Source organism: Bombus flavifrons, chromosome 5, assembly GCF_040668555.2.
Source record: "Bombus flavifrons isolate JBK064 chromosome 5, iyBomFlav1_principal, whole genome shotgun sequence".
In the NCBI taxonomy this organism is placed as follows: domain Eukaryota; kingdom Metazoa; phylum Arthropoda; class Insecta; order Hymenoptera; family Apidae; genus Bombus; species Bombus flavifrons.
Genome location: NC_138446.1, coordinates 13,870,369 through 13,893,144, shown reverse-complemented (window position 1 = coordinate 13,893,144; position 22,776 = coordinate 13,870,369). Strand labels below are relative to the sequence as shown.

The 22,776-nt window shown below is 39.4% G+C and overlaps 1 protein-coding gene across 2 annotated transcripts in view; it reads left to right on the top strand.

The window, feature by feature from the left end:
• Positions 1 to 22,776, top strand: part of nmo (serine/threonine-protein kinase nemo) — a 222,173-nt gene that overhangs the window by 187,591 nt on the left and 11,806 nt on the right. For both annotated transcript variants that reach the window (XR_011173250.1, XM_069114000.1), the window contains exons 5-9: positions 13,504 to 13,589; positions 13,748 to 13,957; positions 14,418 to 14,606; positions 17,492 to 17,693; positions 21,222 to 21,315. Coding sequence is in view for 1 of the 2 variants with exons in the window: in XM_069114000.1 (XP_068970101.1) it covers positions 13,504 to 13,589; positions 13,748 to 13,957; positions 14,418 to 14,606; positions 17,492 to 17,693; positions 21,222 to 21,315 (781 nt within the window). In the remaining variant the exon portion in view is untranslated. The remainder of the gene's footprint in view (positions 1 to 13,503; positions 13,590 to 13,747; positions 13,958 to 14,417; positions 14,607 to 17,491; positions 17,694 to 21,221; positions 21,316 to 22,776) is intronic.

The window sequence follows — 22,776 nt, the reverse complement described above, 5'->3', positions numbered from 1 at the left end:
ATTTAGATAACTTCAAAATTTCGAACAATCCTACACGAGTTACTTTTTGTAAATTTCAGTAAAAAATTGCAAGATCAGTGTACCGTTTCGCGAATGAACGAAATGAATCTCAGCCGAATCGAACGAATCAGACGTAATCCCGCTGCAAAATCTTACGCGTACCAACGATATAGTTCCTTTGGGATTGAAACAAGCTCGCGGGACGTTTGAAAATTGAATTTTCCCCTGAGGGATGGAAACGTTCGACGTCTCCGACCTTTATGTCTCGAACATTATGTTCTCCGCATCGACAGCTGCGACAGGACGCGCTATTTATGGTTTCTGGCCTACATCCCTTCAGTGTCCCAATATATAATCATCCGCGGTGAAATTCACGCGTTCGATTAAATATCCTTCCTTGGCAAGAATGTAATTAACGGGTGGCAAAAAGAAGCTGCGTCAACGATGGAGCCTTTCAACGTCGACGTGGAGCTAACGAGCTTCCAACCTCATCCATTCTACCGAACGTGATCGCGATTTTTCCGCCTTTCGTTGAAGTTTGGTGTTTTCTTTTTATTGTTATAACGTAGGATATGAGAAATATCGTAGTATATATAACGTAGGATATCAGAATTTTTTGTTATTACAGTATAAAATGTATGGACTTTTTGTTATGATATTAGATGAGCGAGTTAATGCAGTTCTTTCAAATTTATCAGCTTTATAGAAGTAACTTATCTTATTCTCAAATATTTCAAAGAATAGCTATCTGCAATTTTTCTTCTCGCTGCTTTTAATCGTGAGAATTACTTTTACGATTAAATTTGTATTATATAGGTAAATAAAATTTGTTGGAAAAGTCACGGAATCGATTTACATATTTAATAACACGGAATACTAAGTGAATATCTACTAAGAGTGGATAAAAGGAATAAACGCGTTAAAAAATTTTCTTTCCGTTTCGTCGTCGATTTTATGTAAGGCAGTTCTAGTTGACGCGTCTCATTTTGTGCATTTAAAAGTCGATCAATGACTTACTAGTACATAATATGCTTGACTCTGAACACTTAACCTGAATTATCGAAATGCTGCTCTCCAATTTCACTAATGCTTCTCATTAATGGATATCCATCATCTCTATTATCCACCTATATCCGCCTATGCACGTAGAACCTCAAAACTATTTCTGACTAGCATTCAACGTTGACTCGACAATTCGGCTCGCTCTCTCGCCAAGCCATATAGCTCTGATCAATATCACAGGCAAACAAATCATCGTGACAGTGCTCAGAATTAATTAGAACGAAACAATAATTTTCATCGTCTGTTTCAATTCTACAACAGAAATAACGTACCAATTGGACCTGCTACGTCATACTTGGTTAAACATTATACGAATTCTAATAAGAATATCGTACCGATTCTATCTGTTACATCTTCCTTTAAACGGTATACCGATAAATAAATATAATCCTATAAAGTAATAAAATAATAATATAATAAAAATATTCTGGCAATTCCGACAATTACAACTTTCTTAAACGTTGTATCAAATTTCCACAGAAAAATGCAAAGCAATCATTGCGATCTGTGTACCCGAGAAAACAAAACTTCTCTGTGAACGCTTGCAATTCGAACGAAGAAGAGGTGAATCGAGATATCTAATTAGAGGGAGAAATATTTAAATAGAGGGAGGAAAGAAACCGCGTTGGTTTGTAGACATTTTGATTTCCTTCAGCGTCTACGCTTTTTAAATAGAGCACCGTCGTTCTTAAACAGAGAAAAGAAAATGCACCGGACAAGTTGTTCTTTGACTTATTCCCCAAGCGAAACACGTATAAATCAAGAACAAAGTGTCAAGGTTCAAATTTATTTCTACCTTTCTGCTATTAAATTTCCCCGCGATACAAGAGTCAAACTTTCTTCTAAACTACTTTCGACGCCTTCAATTTTTCTCCAACAAAGTACACGTTGGGAAGAATATTCTCTTGTTCCCTATTTTTCTTCGATATAGAAGAAACGGAATTACACGCAAGAATCCGGATTTCTTAATAAAGGTCGCCTAGATCCATTGGATTCATCATCGCGTGTGTGTCTTCTTATTAACAGACTACGGTGAAAAGCTCGAAATGAAAAGGAACGCCTATGCAAAAGTATTAAGACGCTAAAGTTCCCTTTCAACCTGCTGTCGCCTGCTGCCAAACTTCACCGTGGAAAATCGAATGGAGATCGATCGAGAGATGAGCTGCGGAGAGGAGATCGACAACAGGTGCGACTTCGAGGACACGTATTCCGCGCGCGATCGAGCATAGTCGAAGCAGAGGCGGCTGTGAGTGGCCGTGAGTAGGAGGAACGATCGAAGGCACCGATGACCTTGGAATTAATACACCAGCCGGCCGGTCCTTCGTCCTTGACTTTCGGTACGATATATCCCCGCGTGGTTGTTGCGTTAGCCTCTGGTAGCCGCGGCGACCTCATCGTCCCTGGAGAGGAGAAATGAGGAATCGAGCGGCGGGAACGGCACGCATAGCCGGCTTCTTCGGGTGCGATGAACCCGATAACGCTGCCACAGACCGACGTAAAATCGTCCTGGCGTGACGTATTCCATCGCTTATATTCCCACTTGGTCTCGATTTCTCTTCCTAACCGTTATCGAGAACTCACGCGAAATCATTCCTAGGAACTATAATACTCTTGTGGTGTGTCGTGGATGATCATCAGCCGAGCAATGGTAAAAAATGCAAGGGATACCTTAACAGAACGAAACGAGAATAAGGAATAAAAGAATGGCGTGTGAAAAAATATACAGGTTAGCGGGAACTCGCGCGAGATTGCACCAAGCAACTGAACTACTTGCGGCGTGTCGTGGACGAGATTCGTATATTTATGAGCGAGTTAGAAGAATTGTGTCGTGGAATTGGAATTGCGGTTTCGTCGTCTTGATGGTGGGAATATATTGCGTATTGAAAAGCAGGCTCTTTTTTTTTGGTTATCATAAATTGAACGGAGGTGGTTGAAAGATTCCCAGGGTTTGAGAGTTGCTATTCGAGGATTTGGTTTGGAGGCTACTTGGTTTTCGAATGGAGAGTTGTTGGAACGTTTTATGGTTTCAACTGGATTATTAGTTGTGCGAATATTTTATGTGAAAAATACGATACTCGTTATACGCGTAAAAGCTTCCTAGGACGAGGATTCTAAATCGAGGAACTAAATTAAACTAAATTAAAAACTGAAGCTAAATGAAAATAAAAAAAGAACACTTAAAACTTCCTAAATTTCTGATAACGTGTAAAGATATAAAAGATCGTTTTATTCGAACGATTCGAGTGGCACGAGTTACAGGACAATTTAAAAAGAGGAATCGATTAGGTTGGAATCTCGATGATGGCGGTTCGAGATGTCGGAGACTGGCCTCGACCGTGTCGCACGGAGATCGCCACTCGATGGTCGATTCCGTTGACCTTGCGGTTAATTTTGAAACTCGCGCGCAATCTCGCCGCGTCGCGTCGCCCGAATTACATCGTAAACAAAGAGAGAAGCTGTTTGTCGCGAGATTATTTTCAGCGCGGCCGATAACCGCGGTCTTTTCCCTCGAAACCACCTGAAACCTGAAATTTCCATTTTTGTCTCGCTCTCGGAACGTTCAACGTGGATCGGTCTTTAATGAATGCGATGTAAATTAGAAGAGAATCTTCATTAATATCTCAGTGAATTTAAAAAAGAAATAAAATTCAGAATAAAAAAAAGATAGTAAAAAATAGAGCGACAATGAATGGCGGAATGAACGAAATAACGAACGAATGAATAGATAAACGTAGTGCAATGGAAAGAATATTTAGAAAAATAGAATATTTAAAAAGAAAGAGAAGACATATCGAAAGAACCGATCTTGTGTCTCTGTGCTGTTCCAGTCAGCCGTTGGTTTAGTTCCAATTTTGTTTTATGTTTATAAACTATGTAAAACCAAGTCAAATTTCTACACTACCAGATCGACTAAATAAACGCTGTACAGTATCTGTAAAAAGAGAAATTATCGAAAAGTTAATTATTCAACTCGAAGTTTGGAAGATTTCCATATTTTTCTGACAAAGAACTATGGAAATCTGAATATTTGATATTAAATTAATATTTAAAAAGAGACTTGTAAAAACGAAAGATATAAAAACGAGGGAAAAGTTGATCGACCAATTTGAACTTTGGAAAGATTCCATATTTTCGCGGCAAGGACTACGTAAATCTTAGTCGATGACTGGCGACAAACTTATGCGTTTGTTTTCCGAAGGTTCCTTCCACTTGATTAAGTCACGATTAATGGAGACGTTTTACGAGACTGCTCGAGAGGAAGCGTCGTTTAAAGTCGGGAAATCGGGAACAAATAGGTCGACGACCTTCGCATAAGGTAGAAGATACTATTTTCACGCGGATAGAAATATCTCTCTATAAATACCCGTGCTGGAGGGTCGACAAATTTTTCAACGCGCATTTCTCAAAACCGCAACTGTATAAGAGAAACGCGCTTTCTTAAAAGAGACTGAATTTCTTTCACAAAAATTTATTACACGTAACCATGAACTTTTTGGGAAAATAGTATCTCGAAAGTCGCATACTCCACCGCGATGCTTTTGCCGCGCTCCTTCAATTTTTATGCGCCAATCTTAATTCTGTTTTAATAAGCAAGGCGAGTTTGAAATGTTCTAAGAAATACTGGCATAAAATTGAAACGAGAAGTTATACGTGCATATTTTCATCAAATTTGAGTAGATAATTTTCGAATCGATAAAATTAACGAATACATTAAAATTGTCATTATCGATCAAGCTATAACCGACGAAACAAAACGAAGTGTCTTAATAGTTTATCATTCGTTCGTAATAATTAATATTTCCCAGACTTCGAGTTACTTGTATACGAATCAACTGTAATAAATCTTAAATTCTCTCTACCGCAAAGAAGCCAGATTTTATTACGAGAAATATCCAAGAAAATAGATATTTGAAAGAAACAAAAAGAGCAAAAACGAACGATTACTAATCGAGTTATAAATTCCAATTCCTATCTGAATAATAAAAAAATCACAAGAAAACAAACACCCTATATGATTCTCTATGGAATAAATTAAAATTGACTCGAATCTACCATGGAACAATAATTGACGAAACAGTGCCAGGTGTATCGTTCCTTTGACACGTAATTCCTTATACCAATATCAATTTTCGAAAGCAGGGCGATCCATTTTCCAATAGCAGAGCGTGTCTAGCTAACAACGTTTCATCGGTAACCCGTCAGAGATTGGGAATTTCCGTGTAGCCATTAGAACTGGTTTCATCGCGGCGGTGATCCGAGCTGTCCAGCTAGCACACGGTAAAGTTCCTGGCGTAAAACGCTCTAATCCAGCGTCGAGCACGTGCTCGCGTCCGATTAATCACTCTATTACGTTAATCCGTCGCCGTTATTTATCTCACGGGATGTAACGGCCACGCATAATGCCGGAATCCTGCGTCCTTCGGACGTAACGCGACTGATAATTAAAACGTTAGCGATTCGGCGTGACGCGTGAAAGTCGATAGACTTACGCGTCGACGATACGCTTGACGCGTCATATCGCGAAAAAAGAATTTTGTCGGTGGAGATATGAAACGAAAAACACCGGTAACAGGTCTGACTGGAGCGAGTCGAAAGTGGGAAATTGCGTTGTTTATTTATTTAGAGTAGCGTTAGATTTTCTTACGAGATTATTTAAAGTTCTACCCATTTTTGTTTCTTTTTTTTTTTTGTTTACGATAATAAATGCAATTATATAATAATACACTATATAATAGTTTGTACTATGGACGTTATAGTACGGACTTCAGGTTGAAAAAATTTAGCATCGATTTAGTAAGGATTTAGTGGGATTTGAAAACTTTGCGTTATGTCGTTCGATAATGTTTGGAGTATACGTTAGGAGAAATTGACGGACGGAGTAACGGGAAACGTTTTGGAATTTTAAAAAATTATAATGTCATTTCGTAGAAACTATTTGGGATTTAATTGAAATTCGAGGAGACGGTGATTAATCGAACCGAAGGATATGTAAATCATTTGATAATATTTGGAACGTACACTAAAGGAGGTTGATCTAAGAAGATGATTCTAGGAACATATTACGCTGAATGTGCTATGAATTTGTAAATAAATGCGAAACGGAAGCACGATATGTGCACTTCATTTTTTTTTTTTTTTTTTTTGTAATCTTACGATGAAAGAGAATACCAGGATCGACGAAAAGGATATTAATTAAAACTTTTATGTCGAATTAAATACTTCCGCAAGGTTCCTTCTGAATCACTCGGACGACGAAGAAAACTAAAACTCGATAGTAACGTTAAACGTGACTTCTTTATTACACCGACGATGAGAAGAGAATACGCCAGACGACACTGCAAATAGAAAGCATGCAGTCTGCTAGAGCGTCGCAAATCGAAGTTACGTAACGTCCGAACGTAAAACATCTCGCAGCATTAACAGAGGAGAAAAAGAAATACCAAGAAAGAAATATGTAAAGAAGAAACTTCAATCGTGTAGAAAAGAGAAAAAAGTACGTATATCGGCGCTGTAATCTTCAACCCGATAGCTAGACTACGGATATTCGTGCAAATTCATATATTTATAAAGGCAAATGAAAAAATGGAACCCAAGCAGGAATTTGTTTTACCTACTAAACATTATAATAGGCGTTAAACTTTGCATATTTTATGTAACTTTGCGTGTTCTCTCCACATTTGCCCTTTGAAATTTTTCAGAAATGCATAAAAATCCGCAGTCTATCGATAACAAAGATAAGACAAAGATACCTTGACATTTATATTCTGAAGACAAAAAAAAAAAAGAAAAGAAAAGGAGACGAGGTCAATCTTAAAAGTCCGCTCGTAACACCCGCATTTGCGGAACAATTCATCCCGGCGCGGAGCATCTCCCTTTGAATCGAAGTTTTTTTTTCATACGAACAATAGTTGCACGCGTCCTCGAGCCGCAAAGGTAAGGCCACGTCGGCCGCTTGACAGGTGACACCCTGTATATTCGTAGAAAACCCTGGGACGTTTTATTTTCGTAGACACGTGCGATGAATGCGGCCGGTGGAAGAACATAGTCAAAGTTACATAATGCAGAAGACAATTTTCATTATAACCATCGTCAAGGATTTCCTCCGCTGCACGATCTTGGCAAATTTGTTAGTTTCCTCTTTTTTTTATGATACGAACCTTGCATCTTATCGTTGCTTCTTCTGTCACCTAGAATGAACTATCAGTTGCTCTCGTAATTACTATATGCAAGAACAAATACTTGTTGAAAGAAAGAAGCGCGATGCAGGAGAAAAATACGGAAGATTAATAATTGTGGTATATCATACTCCATCACAGCGTCAGCGGGTTAAAAGATTTCTATATGAATTGTTCAGAAGCCACATTAATCACCTTCATAAATTGAAAAGTACAGAAAACCGATGATGTTATAAACGCTGTCTTTTAAGTATATTTTAGAATTTATCACCATTTATCTCATCTCTTTCGACGAATCAACTTATGCAAGTGTATCGTTTGTTCCATGTGAATTAAATCTTAATAATGAGAATTAAATACGCAATGAAATTAAGAAATGAATGAAAAGTGGAATCGCGATCAGCTTGGCTTCCTAGTGGCTCGTATATCGTTATACCATCGACTGTATCGTGTGCTGGACAATAATCGAACTCCAAACGTTACCAACTAAAGCAGTACACGCTATGAATTCCCTTCGTTAGAGCAATGAAAAACGCGCAGCCAAAAGTATGCATATTTATACTGTGTCGAAACCGCTAAATATAAAACAAACATCGAAACGAACAAAATTCACGAAAATCCGCCATGTTTGCTACCTAAAAATTCTACTGGTGGTAAAACAAGCGGTGTCTAAAAATCACCGTGTAAAAGATTCAAAAGCGAATAACCAGCGAATTCGAACGAGTCACGCGAAGCGCAAATTCGATTCACCTTGTGGTTAACCACTATCGTAAAAATTTATTTTCACACGCGCCGATACAACCGATAAACTAAACGAACGTGCGGAAACAGAGAGGTACGATGAACATGCATGACTTATGATAAATCATCGACAACTCATTGAAATCTTTATGGATGTTATTTCGTTATATATTTCACTAGTTCTTACGTAATAACTTTTCGTTGACTCAAACGATCTTACCGTAAGGTTTAAATCCATTCGTTTTCTCGTTCATGAGAACATTTTTTCTTGCTCAGCCTCAAGAGCACGATAGTTTCTCGTTCCTTCGCTATTATATCAAAAGCTAATGCTGTCGCATAATATACAACGACATTTGATTACTCTATGTATGCCTGGAGGTTGAATTTTAAGACGTCGAAGCTCGGCTAACCCAGATAATAATCCTACCTCGCTCGTAGAATCGACGGAACAAGTGCATCGAGGATAACCACCCCGCGTCTCGAGTTATTAGTGCGAGGGTGTGCGAAGTCCTGCGGTGGAAAGAGAGATGGGACCAAGAGAGAGACTTTAATTACCGGCGGGTGAATTCGCAACCGGACGCACCCACGGGGCAGATTACCCCGGTAATATTACCGAGTTTTATTGCGGAGAGAGAAAAGTCGAGGTCTGAATGCGGCATGACTCACGGCACACTCATCTGGCACCGATGTTTCTGCTCTTATTGCAGCCCCTCGTCACTCCCTTGCCCTCACCACCCCCGACTGTGTCATTCCTGTTTCTCTTCCACGCCGACTTTCACCCTTCGTCTTCCCCTTCTTTTTCTCCATACTCTTCTACAGCGGCTCGCGAAAACATTTCAACTCTCACCATAGGAAATTTTTGATGTGCATGTATCGTAGTACAAAACACGTGGAAATTTGATTAACGCTGTAACGAAACACGCTGTCACGATCACTGTGTCGATAAAATTTGAAACACATGTAAAATACATGTAACATAAATACATACATAGAAGTTCAAAATATCTATCGCAAACGTACGTTTCGTAAAAACATTCATCTGCAACAAGAACAGCTATCTTAAACGTTAAATAATCCAACAGAGAATAAACATCAAAATTATACAAAAATTACTTAGGCTTATTGGTACGATTGATAATTGTCTTGACTATTTCGATACTTTTGCGATCAGGTTTCACATTAGTCTGAAACGTAACCAGTACGATCGCAATAATCGAACCTCGTTGCAGTTCTAATGAAATTTCAAAATCTTCTCCGTAACCTACGTACCTAGTTATATTTATATATTTTGTATTGCGCGTATTCATCAAATATTTCTACGAGTGTTCGCATACTTTCGTGCGTTACTGTACTCTCGATTCTTCGAAAACCACCCTGTTTCTTCGTGCGCTTCCTTGTCTCTCTTCACCCTTCAACGGGAAACCTACCCTTAATCACTGTACCTCTCTTCGTTGCTGTCCGTTTTCAGGTCTCTCCTTCGTTTCACCTCCGTCGTTCCTTCACCCTTTCTCCGGCGATTCTTTCCACCCCCTCGCATCGGTCAGGTGGCTTTTTTCCTCGATGCTCCTCGCTCGTCGGCCAGGATACGAGAATGAAAAGGCTGACGTTTTTACACGCCTGTCGACGACGATGAAGACTCTGTTTCTCGCTCGATCGGTCTCCATCCACGGTAGTGTCGCGTCGAGACTGAGCATCGCGAAGGGAAGAAAGGGATGCACGAGAAACTGGCGACGAAATAATTACGCGAAAGGGAGTGACACTGTTCAGTACCGTGGCCGTAATGCGCATTACATATCGCGAATAACGTTCCACAGTGCGCATTTAACGCGCTACGTAGATGGTACGAGTATGCTGTGTTAATAACTAGCTTAGCGTCGCGCGTTTCCAAAATTTTCCATTCCTCGTGCTGTGCTTTCTCTGGAAAGTTTGATCTTTGATCCCTTTGTAATTGCATTCATAATTTTACGCGAGGAAGAAATACGGTTGATCAATGTTTCTTCTTTTAAGAAGGAACCAACTGTTTAAGTTGGTTTTTAAAGTCTACCGCGCAAAACGTACGTGTTAAGTAGTTCGTAAGTAACTTCGTACGTAAGACAAATTGTGCTTTAAATTTTAAGTTTAATCTAGTAGTATTTTTAAGTACGAAGCATTAAATAAGGAATTCCTTCTCGGATATGTACCGTTACACGCGGAAAGCTAATTGAATTTTAAAAGTAGATTTTAACGGGCCATTTTATATTTTCTGCGAGTTTTCAAGCTAATTGGACTTTACTAAACTAGGATTTTATTAAAACGAAGGTACTACTAGTTGCTTGTTTTCTACGAGTATAACCTTCCCTCTAAATACTCTTAATAAGTTTAATTTAATATTTAACAATACGTACAATTGTATTCGTGAAAGCCACGCATAAAATCGTAATTAATCGTAACTGAACTTCATGAAGGATCCACTTGTCTGAATAATTCCGAATAAATAAATCTCACTAATAATATATTATATCAGACGATCGGACAAAAGATATAATGGAAAACGCGGAAGCCAGTAAGTACGAAACTCCATTTAGAAACTAAAATTATTCCTATTAAACAAAAATTCCACCCATCTCCTTCTCGAGAAAGGAATTCAATAATATTCTACCGCCGTGAAATTGAATAATATTCCACGGAACGACAATGAAATAATTATTACTCCCATGAAACGGTTACTCGAGATGAAATGTTTGGCAAGCGACACGCGTGTCCATTTGGAAGGGATTACACGAGCGTTTATCCACAGCTCCGCGACACTCGACGTCCGTTAGTCAAGCTGCCACCCCTTTTCGTAAACCCTCCGAGGGGTGGCCCGGTAATCTGTCCTGTATTCAACTCGCGCCCCCATTTCAATCCCCCGTACCAGCTTATGTATAACAAACCCCCAGCCCCGTTGCTGCCTTGAACACATATCGTTTCGCCTCGCGGTTTCGCGACTAAGGGGAACCAAGAATGGCGAACGAGGGTGAGAATGCGAATTCGAGCAGCGTTGATTTTAATATACGAATACGATGAACGTAATGTTAATGGTTGACTTCTAGAAAATCAGTTGTTTAAAGTTCCGTTTGGTGTATATTATAGCGAGGAATGAAAATTGATTTTTCTTTTTTTTTTTTTTTCTTTTGTAATTTGATTAAACCTGTAATAAACACGTTCTTGGTGTAAACTTGGACATGCTCGATATCGTAGACGTTTTATTTGGTTTGACCATTTATCTTCGTAGATTGGAGATATTTTATGCCGAGGTATGTGGACGGAGTGTTTTAATAAAAAAATAGTAGGAAATTTAAGAGGTACTTTCACGAATTAAAATAAAATAGAAGCGAAGGAAGAGAAATCGCGTTCGCAGGAAATAAACAGAGTGTCCAATGTAATTTTTTGTGTTATAAGAGCATCCTTTAAACTTCGTATCTATTTTTGTACCTGATTGCGCTCTTTTTGCGATTACGAGGAAGATTGAATTATTTTATACTAACAAACCGAAGAATAATTTATACGTTCACGGGTTAATTTTCAGAGTCGATTAAATTAAGGTAGAAAGAAGACGGAGCAAACTGGAATATAAAAATGTCGGAAGAAGAATCCTCGCAAGATCCTTTTTCTTTTCTCCTTTTTCTCGCTGATAATAAGGACAGGTTTCTTGTTCGATCCGGATTTCAATTTAAAACAGGTTTTCGGCGCGCGCACCGTGCGAAATTACCATCGACGAAGGACGTTTCGCGATTCGATGCAATTTGTCGTCGATGACGAGCACTTAGGGGACGCGACCCACCGTCCCACTTGTTCCGTTCAATAAAATGTTAATAATCCTGTTTCCATGAACCATCAGCGCGACTCTGTACTCATACCGCTATCGTTTATCCGGTAAATTTAAAAGTACCGTGGCTACAAAAAACATTTCCATATCATTTCATTCATTATAGCATTCACATCGCTAATTGTTAAATTGCTACGCACGATATGTCGTTTCCTTTACCAACTAAAATTTTCAAGCTGGATGCAGAATACAAAATTGAACATTTACGAAAATTATCGGGATCGCGTTTCTAGAATTTATAAATACAAATTCCTGAAATGGAATTGCTGTACATTCTTCGCTGGTAGCATCTCTTAAAGTAATTTATATTAGATTGTCCGAAAAGTTTCTTTCGTTGTATAAGGAAATAGTACAATGTTTTTTGTTTTATATTAGTTTATTGAATTATGCACGAACATAATAATAGAAATGGAACGAAATCGATCATACCTAATTCAATAAAATAATATAAAACAGAAATTGTAATTTGATTAAACCTGTAATAAACACGTTCTTGGTGTAAACTTGGGCATGGTCGATATCGTAGACGTTTTATTTGCTTTCAACATTTATCTATTATCACTTATCTATTATTATTCATCTATTATCGCTCATCTATTATCAGCTTATGAAACGAAAGAAACTTTTCGGACAACCTAATACGTTAGAAAATTGACCAGCCGGAATAGAGAAACTTTGAAATTTTAGAACCGCGCATCTCTCTTACTCGAAATTTTATGCCACAAGGGGACAGATTCTCGATATTACTATAATAATTGTTTTGTCTCATATTATACACCGATAATAACCAGACGTAAGAAATACGACGTTTGCTATGAAAGTAGGAAATAGTTTGATTTTACGGATTGGTATGTCACGAGGATATGTTCGGTGGATAATCTGCGGTGAATGTATGCGCATTTGTCGAGTCGAGTGAAGAGGCTCTAACGACCTGGCGCAGGAATTTTGTGAAAATCGAGGTCGCGCGTTTCGCCTCCTCGATGAGAAACATCCGTGTCTTTTCAGGTTTTAGAACGATAATGGCTCGTCGGAAAGTTTGATTGTCTTGGAACGTGGCTTGGTTACCGCGCTGCGAGGAATTCGGTACAGGATTCGAAATATATAGAGAGAGGCGGTTCCTACTTTAGACTTTAGGGGTTCGAGGATTTAGGAAATTGGAAATTTAATTTGGAAAGTTGCGAAATACGACATTTTGAAATATCGGTTTGTTGTTTGGCAAGTTGGGAATTTGGCATGTTGACAGTTACAAGTTTGAGAATTAAGAACCACGGAAACGTCATAATTTTAAGATCTGTGAATCTACAGATTTATGAATTTTTTAACTTCTTCGTTTAGGCATTGTAGAGCTTCTGAGTGACTGGAAATTCAGAAAGTTAGGAGATTCAAAATTTGAGATCTGGGAGTTTAGAGATTTAGGAAGTGTAAGAATCTAAGAATGCAGGAACTTCGAAACTCGTGGATCTGAGAATTGAACAATTTCTGGACTTATGATTCAGAAGTAGAAGTTCAAAAGTTTCACGATTTAACGATCTGGAAGTTTACAAAATGTCTGAATTTTCAAATCCACGAGAGTAGAAAGTTTAAGATTTGGCAACCTGCGAACTTAAAGAACTTAAAAACTCGCGAACTTAAGAATTGTCGAATTCTCGTTCTAAGTATAATCCGTTTTTGTTTCAGGCCTCAAATACCTTCATTCAGCCAGAATCCTGCACAGGGACATAAAACCAGGGAACTTACTCGTGAATAGCAATTGCGTACTAAAGGTAAGTGAACTAACCGAAACAAAGTGATTAAGCTGGCTAAATCTTCCAAACTTCTTCGCTATCAACGTAAAAAAGATAATAAACGAGAAAATAAGGGAAACCATCGATCTTTCTACGGAATTAATAACGACAAAATTATCAATCTTATTCGCGAGCAGATCTGCGATTTCGGTTTGGCCCGAGTGGAAGAACCCGATCAGAACAAGCACATGACGCAGGAAGTGGTGACGCAGTATTATCGTGCACCGGAAATCCTGATGGGAGCGCGACACTATACCGCAGCCGTGGACGTTTGGAGTGTCGGTTGCATTTTTGGCGAGCTCCTTCGTCGGCGGATACTTTTTCAGGCACAGAGTCCTGTGCAACAGGTTAGTCCTTTAACCATCAATTAGCGAATTTCGTTTCCTTCGATGACATTTCATTTGAAAATTGGGCGCATTTCTCATACAAATACACGCAAATATCCGTGTCACAAGTGTACGTTTTAAATTCGCCGACGAATCACCAATTTCTCTTGTAATTTTATGCGAATAAGTTAATTTCATAACGCAAGCAATAATTGCAATTTTCTCGATCCTTTACTATTGTACTTTGCGACGAAACTCTACGAAAATGCAGTCATCTGTCAGGTAGAAGTATGTTCATGCAACAACAACCATCATCGACAAAGTTCTACGACGACAAATGGCGGGAGAATCTTGCCTCTTCTCCGAGTATAACGATTTATTTTCTCTCGATACGTGCAAAGTTTCTGTGGCCGGAGTGAAAGTGACGAAGGAAGGAGAAGACCAGGTTCTAAAATCGACAACATTTTCATTCGCTTTGCAGCTGGAACTGATCACAGAATTGCTGGGCACGCCGACCCTCGAGGACATGAGGTTCGCGTGCGAGGGTGCGAGATCTCACATGCTGAGGCGCGCACCAAAGCCACCCTCGTTGACGGCCCTCTACACCCTTAGCAGCCAGGCGACGCACGAGGCTGTTCATTTGCTGTGCCAGATGCTAGTCTTCGATCCCGTAAGTTTCATCACGCTCAGCTATCGTTACGATATAATATGCCGACTTTATAGGATTGCAATTTATATGATTGAAATTTCGAGCATAGAATATATCAAGTATAAAGCTTGCTCGTATAGGTGTACAACTTTATAAGGAAACAGCACTAAACACGACTGGAAGTTGCAAGTACATTTTGCTAACACTTGTACTCGATAAATACGACGGACTTTCTTCAAACGAATGAATCTGTCGTTAAAAATGATAATCGATATACCGGTTGCGAAGAAACTTGGGCGAGGAACTGCGAAAGTTGGTCAACTTCTTTGCAACAACTATTCTAGCTACTACCATGCTGCATGATAGATCGACTCTGAAACTCGTAGTTATGTTTACCAAGAGAGACGTGCAAGTTGCGAGCGAGGATGTGCCCTTATCAACATCCGTGGCGACGCGATAAGTCATCGAACTCCGTCATCGTTCCATTCGAGAAACTTCCAACGGTTCACGAAACTGTACGTCGAACGAATTACACCCAACCTTTTCAATTAACAAAATAAGAAACGGAAAAATGTCGAAGAACAAAAGACCGTGGAAAGTTTCGCGTGGCAGTTCATAAAAAATATTTCGCGATATAGTAAAATTCTCGCGGACATCGTGTTTGTATAATACGAAAGTCGAGATAAAATCTTTACTGTCGACTGTCCAGCTTAAAAAGGAGGAGAGACGCGAAAAGAGAAGAAACGAAAAAGTCAGAAGAAATCGTGTACACTCCGGTTCATAAGCGTTTTACCATACTCGATGTTCTCACACACGCTAAAAACGTGTATTGTATAATTGTCGAACGAGATAAAAATTACCGATCGCTTTTCAACTTTATCTCACTTTCTTTAGGCGGATGCGAAAACATTGTCAATTTCGCGCAATGTAGAATATTAAAAATACTTGTGAACCAGAGTGTAGATCGAAACACGTGGCTTTTACAACGGACAGCCGCCACATTCGTCAGGATTTCGGTAAAACCAACACGCCACAGTCTCGGCAGTTATTGGCTTCGTCCGAACGAGATCGGAACCGTCTTTGTAGGTTGTCGAGTAGTTATTAAAGCACGGGAATACGCCAACGCAGCCTACTTTCCTGAATCTCGTCCTCGAACTCTCGTTTACGTTTCGATCGTTCGTACGACACGCTTAACTTCTGTAAAACCATACGATCGTTTTAACGCGATGGATGTTAAGACATCAAGCGCTCAGAACGGGTTGAATAATGGCCACTCGAGTGGCCATTTTCAGTAACAAACAGAGAATAAAATGGCGGCATGAATAATCGAGATGAAGTTCCAACGTAGCTTTCAGAAGGCGTTAAAACCGTTCCTCTCGTGAAACCGTTGATTCATCGTTCGTAAAACTAAAACTGCGGGGCTATTACCATTTGCGAAACTTTTCGTGGATTTTCGTTCTTTCTACTGCGTTGCTCCGATACTTTTCCGTAATTTTAGATCGTCGTTGTTTAAGAAACAACAGGGAAGCTTGGTTTCGTCGAGGCTTCGTTAGAATCGGAAGTTTCTCGAATGGAAAGAAACGACGGGGGAGAAAGATGAAAGTTGAAGGCGGCAGAAAAAATATGTTAACTCTGAGGTTCTTAGTTTGGATTCGCCAAGGACTTTGTTATGTAGAGCGTGTTTTAAAGTGAGAAGGGTGAATTAACAAAAGAACTGAAACTAAGGACAAGGGATTTACTAACGTAAAGTTTTGTTTTCGCGCAAACATTATTCTATTTCTTTGGTCGAGTCCATAACGGTAAATTCGCTAATAAAGGTCCGTAATCCGACAACGAATAAGTCAACGGATGAGGAATTTCCATATCGTAGATATTTTCAAATCAATGAAAAGATTCTCCCTTTCTTTAACACTAGAACTACCGATAGTTAACACGAAGCTATTTCTACCAAAACCAGGCAAAATGTCTGGGCTTTTAAAAAATACGTAATAATGGAATATTTTTGTATTTAATGATTTATTACTTTCTTACGGAAGGAATTTCATGTTATATAGTACATTTTTCGTATTATTAATCCATCTGGGACGATTATCCCTAAACGAGGGTTGATACATTTATAAAATTGTAGAACCATTCATATTGGCTGCTGTGGTATTTCTAGTGTTAGCATCTAGCGATTTAGCGATCGATCCGGAATTTTCCTGATAACTGATATCGTCATATCGAATGATACGCGGTAAAGATTTGAAAAACGTGCGGGAAGTTGTACGAAACGAGGAAACTGGTTAATTGGGGTTCGATAAACAGATTACAGAATCCTTTTACACTTTGACAAGTACTTGTCATTTTGTCTGTTATATATTGGTATAAGTAGCCATAATACAAAATTATTTTCAGTTTGAATACATAAAAAACAAAATAAAATTCACTATATTATTCTTTTAGTTACCGTTGCGAAAGTAATTACATCATTGCGGAAAAAAAATATAACGAAGTAGAAATTTTAAAATAAAATTGTAAAACCGTTCAATTTGACTGGTGTGGTAGTTCGAGTGTTAACGAAGAACAATCTCTTCCTTCTTTTCTAAAATCTATTATTCCCATTTTTCTAATCTAAAGCCAATCTACGTGTCCTAATCTGGAAATAACGATGACGTACAAACTTATTAACGATTAACCGGTAATTAGTTAGCGATCTCAGTCGAGCAATCCGTTCAAACAGTGGCTGTAAATTCGTTTTCGTCCCTAACCGTGTTGGAACTCGGGTTTTTCCTACCTCTTGGGAGATTAACACGGTTAACTGTCCCCGTAAATAGCCGGAGTCGGCCGAGATCGATCGTTTTCGAGAGGCGGGCTTCGCGTCGTGTATCGATCGTTCGTTGACCCCGTTCACGAACTTCTCGCAGGACAAGAGGATCACCGTGGTGGATGCACTGGCGCATCCTTATCTGGACGAGGGGAGACTGAGATATCATTCGTGCATGTGCACGTGCTGTTACACGACCAGCGGTGGCTTGAGACAGTACACGGGGGACTTCGAGCCGGCCACGTCTCATCCGTTCGACGATCTCTGGGAACGGAAGCTCACCACCGTGCAGCAGGTGAAAGGTAAGAATCGTACAGATCGAAGAACGTGTACTTTAAAAAACGATACTTTGATATCGAATGATTTTTACACAGATTTCACGTTAAGCTTAAGCCGGAGTTTATTAGGTTGGCGTGTACGAAGTTTCGTTTCTTACAAGTTCGAATTTGACAGGTCGATAGCGTTAAATTTTCCTATTAAGATATGGAATCAGAGAAAAGACATTTGATATGGATTATGTTTACTCGGTGTGTTAAGAAGCTTTATGATAGAAATCGAGGCGCATGAACATTTTTATTAAATGTGTGATGTTTCTTTATCTAATTTCATTAACTATGTATGATATTTTGTAGAGACTACGTACAATTAAAATTTGAATATGGAAGAGAAAATTTCATATACACCAACCTAATGATTCTAACGAATATAATTTTCTTTTCATGCTGATTTTGTCGTTGAATACGATATATGAAGCTTCCCCCTGGAAATATATCGATTGGCGAATGATGATTTTTTATAATAACAGATGAAAGATCGTAGTTCGGTGGAACACGAAAATCAGAACATGATCGAACATAAGAAGAGCGACCTAGATTATATCGGATTCGCGAGACAGAATATCTGAGGGATATAGTCGAAAAGCTGCCACGCCAGGAACAATTGGTAGACAGGATATTGTCCGATTTTGGCGGAGAATATCGCTGAAAGTAGATTTTCATGGTCGCTATTTTGATATTTTCTAGAAAAAAGTGTGCCCTACTCTACCAGCTCTGAGGTCTGTTTCTTCGCTCGACGATGATTTTATAGAGATCTTTCGCCAACTATCTAAGACGTTCCCTATCGCCATCGAAGTAAACTAGAAAATCGGAACGAATAGCCACCTAAAACTCTCGATACCAAGCTCCTCCGTAAAACAGAAAAACAAATTTATTTTCCCACCGTTCAGCAACTTTGGACCAACATCGAGCGAAGAAACTTTGCGCCGCAGGGCAACAGAGATTCAATAACGCGAATCGATTTCTCGAAGGGTGCTAATAAACCGTATCGTAACCCACGAAGCTCGTGAATTTTCCACGGCATAGAATTCCACGATTTTCAGACAGTTGTACCCACCCATCGAACCAACGTTCCAAATTACTCGACGCTCTCGTACGCTCATTTTTAGGGTTGTAGTTTTTAGTGTCAGATTCAGCTTTCACTTCGGATTCACGCGTCGTGTTTAAATTAGATAATGAATAAGAAAAAGTTATTTGCAATTCCTTTCTACGTATTGTATGATCACCGAATTTATGAATACTAGTAACTTGTATTAGTAGCAATAGTTACGTGAGTGTAGTATTTTATCGACCATATCGATTTAATTTTGCGCTATAGTGACTCGTATAACTGATAACCGTATTCGTGGTCCGATAACGAGGTACTCTCAACGATTGCTAATAAAGCGCGGAAACGAGCGAAGAATTATTATCGAAAGGGTGGATTTTCCGAGCAGCTCGCGCGACACGACACCGTATTAATCGCGGGTTTTCAGCTGGAGAGAAAAATGCATCGGTGTGACTCACGCTGGATTATTAATAGTAAACGTCTTGGACACGTGGCTGGAACCGTACGCGGAACAACGATGCGATAGACTGTTGCGTGCGTTCGCGAATACGACCGCGATAAATCATCGTTTATCAGTGGGGGTCCGACTAGTTATCGCAGCCGACTTTCTTCCAAAGTAATCGTCGGAGAAACTGGGTCTAATATCGTGGTTAAAAATTGCACGCCATTCGTTCGTTAGGCTGACTGAAGGGGCTACTTCGGCGTGAATTGTGTATCCCCTTCGAGAAACTTATTTTCCAGATGTCTTAGGGTGCTTAAAACTCTGATATTCAAAGATATTTAATATTTAAATTTCTCCTTAATCTCTTACTTTATGAGTCTTTCTATTATTCTACGTGTTGCCATTTGCATTTATCGTCTTAACATGCTGTCGGATGGAAAATGATATAGTACGAGTAATTTGTATTCAGAAATCTTCTAGCGAGCTTGTAATATGAAATTAAACTCGGAATTGACGTTCAAATTGGTTAGAGGTATACGTATTTATCTTTATCGTACTTGCATCGATGAAAAATATCCTTTATACTCGGCCGTTCTATAAAACTTCTTTTCTGTTTAAGTTTGTTAGAAATATGCTTCATCTTTGTCGTGTTTAGATAGATATACAATACACGAGATCAAATTTCTTTTGTGAATTTTCAAATCTTTTTAATCTGTAAATTGTTCTATAGCTTTACGAGCAATTTTCACATTCCATCGAATTTTAAATCCATGAAAAGGGGGTCTCCTCTTTGCCTCGTTTAAAAATCTCCTAGATTTTTCGTAATCTTGCATTTTTATAAATTTCATCTTCGTAATACGTACGTAGAATAAAACGTACAATTGTATATTAGTTTTATATGGTCCCGTAAAAAATTCCCGCTTGGATACATGCTACCGTACATTTTTTTAAATATAGCGTCTTTGTTCGATCTATAAACGCCAACAGAGGCACGAATTCGCATTAAATTACGCCTATTGAGCTCGCGCCACATAATAAACTCGTACAATTATCATAGACGGCGCGTCTAACGCGTTTGATTTCGCATTCGAGTTTGTCATACGACAGGCATGCGATGCTCGTAACGAGTAATCGCGTTTGTCGAGTTGTTCCGACTGGAACAGTCGCGGACGGCTGCACGTGTCCAAGAAAGGTGTCGTAAGACGAAACGCGCGAATCGTATAGCTACGAACAAAGAAGTTCTCGATGGTCGGATGCCAGAACGCTTTCTGGAAAGTTTGTAATTTTGTATTTTATTTTTTATTATCGTCCTCACACGAAGAGCTGGTTGAGTATTATTTATGTTCGTCGTATTATCCTAATTGTAGTCGTGCATGTATAGAACATTTAGAGACATATCGTAGACTGAGAATTCTATTGCGAAGAATATTTTGTAATTGCAAAGAAGGTCGGATATGTCCTACAGAAACGTAAATGTAAGAACAAATTTTCGATAAATCGAATCGTTTCAGAAAAATTGCAATTGTAAGTTGATGTAGAACTGGGAAAGAACTTTCATAAACTTCTATAGGACCACGAATACGGAAAGAAAAGTAACTGAGAAAGCTATAAAAGCGTGTCCATTAAATTCTGCCTCTTCTTCTATCGAATTGAGGAGTTGAAGAACTAAATGAAGCTTCTATCTCTTCTTCGCGTGCATACATCGTTCGCATTTTCGACTGCTCGATTCATCGATATCATCATTCGCCAACGAGATATTTCCAGGCACGTGTCGCAGCACGAGCAAACTGTGCGCGTGACAACGCGCAATAAAGCGTAAAATGTTCGATCGACGATTCCCATCGATTGTACACCCTGAAAGGTTCGCGAGCAACGACGTTGTCCCTTGAGCGAAACGAGAACCTAGACCGCTTCGATCCACCTTCGTATTCGCCTTCCTAATTTCCAGGACTGTCGAGATACAGAACCCAGAATTCACTCGACGATCCGACGTTGTCTGTTTCAGAGGAAATGCACAAATTTATAGCGGAACAGCTGAACACGTCGCGCGTGCCGCTCTGCATAAATCCGCAGTCCGCGGCGTTCAAGAGCTTCGCAAGGTAAGCCGTAGGTGGCGAATCGTCCAGATTATAAAACGATCAATTATAACAAAAGAAAATATAAAGAAAAGCAGGGTACGACTCTATGTTGGTTAGGATATAGGAGAAAAGGAATACCAAGTTTCGGCTTGGTTAATAGGGAAAGATTTAAGATAAGAACGAGGAGACCGGGTCCTCGAGAATCGAAGAGCCTCCTTTCACTGAATTTTTCCCTACCCTCGATATCACCAGTGTCCACCGAATCCTTTCTCCTTTGAACGACCAATTATATTAAAAAGCCAAGACCAATTCGAATTTCGCGCAGGGTTAGAAAGGAAACAAAGAAAATAAGTGAATAAACAAGTAAATGCAGAGGATCGAGGGAGGTTGGGTGGGTGGGGGGCAGGGGGAGAGGCGTGTGCGCGTGGAAAAAAGGAGAGGAAGGGTTCGCGGAGGGGCACACACCCGTATATACACTGTGTGTTGCCTCCCCTCCCCCACCCGTCGAAGTCGATGCGGTAAGAACAAGCCGGATTAAAATAAAAGGCAAAAAAAAAAGAAAGTGGAAAGGAAAAGAGGACAAAAGAGAAAGAGGGAAAGAATGAAAGAAGAAGAGAAAAAAGGCAGCGGAGCGGGCACAAGGGCGTATCGTAGACGGAAATTAAAAACCGTGAAGAATGAGAAAGAGAGAAGAAAGAGCGGAAAAAGAGAGCTGATGGGGTGGCAAAGGGATGGTAAAGGGGTGGAGAGAGAGAGGGTCGAGGCGAAACGATCGAAACGAGCCAGGAGAGAACGATCTTTTGTCCCTCGACGACCCTTCCTCGTCGACGTCCTTTTGCCGTTTTGGCCCTCGGTAACCAACCAAAAACTCCGGCCAGTTCTTCCACTGCTTTCGTTAGTACTGGGAAACGATTAAGAAATTAACCCCCGCGTTTTGTCGCGTTGTCTTTCCGTCGTAATTTTTTCTTTTTGCTGTGTATGTATGTATACACACATATATATGTACATATGTATGTGTATATATAAATATATACGCAGATGTAGCCATGCATACGTTCTATGCCGTGAAAGTATCAGTAAAACGATCGAACACATTATCGGCGCCATCTGTCCCGATACGTAGAGAAAGAAAGAAATGTCGAGCGGAAGAAGAAAATACGAAAAAAGGAGTTGAACCCACCCCTGCTCTCACCGCAATTCTACAAAAGACACAGAGAAATAGAAAGTAAGAACGAAATTTTAAGATAAAAGAGGGTACCATGAGAAAAAAGAAAGGGTCGTCAAAGTCAAATGTAAAAGAGGGTCGAAAAGAAAGACTTGTAACGTGCTTAGAAGTTACGATAGATGCAATTAATACCCTAGTCCCTTAAGAAAGTAAAAATGAACGAATAAAAAAAAAAAAGAAAAAAGTTAGAAAAAAAATTCATTCTTTCTTTTCATATGTGATCTTGAAGTGTGTAACATTATTTCTCGTGTTGCTTA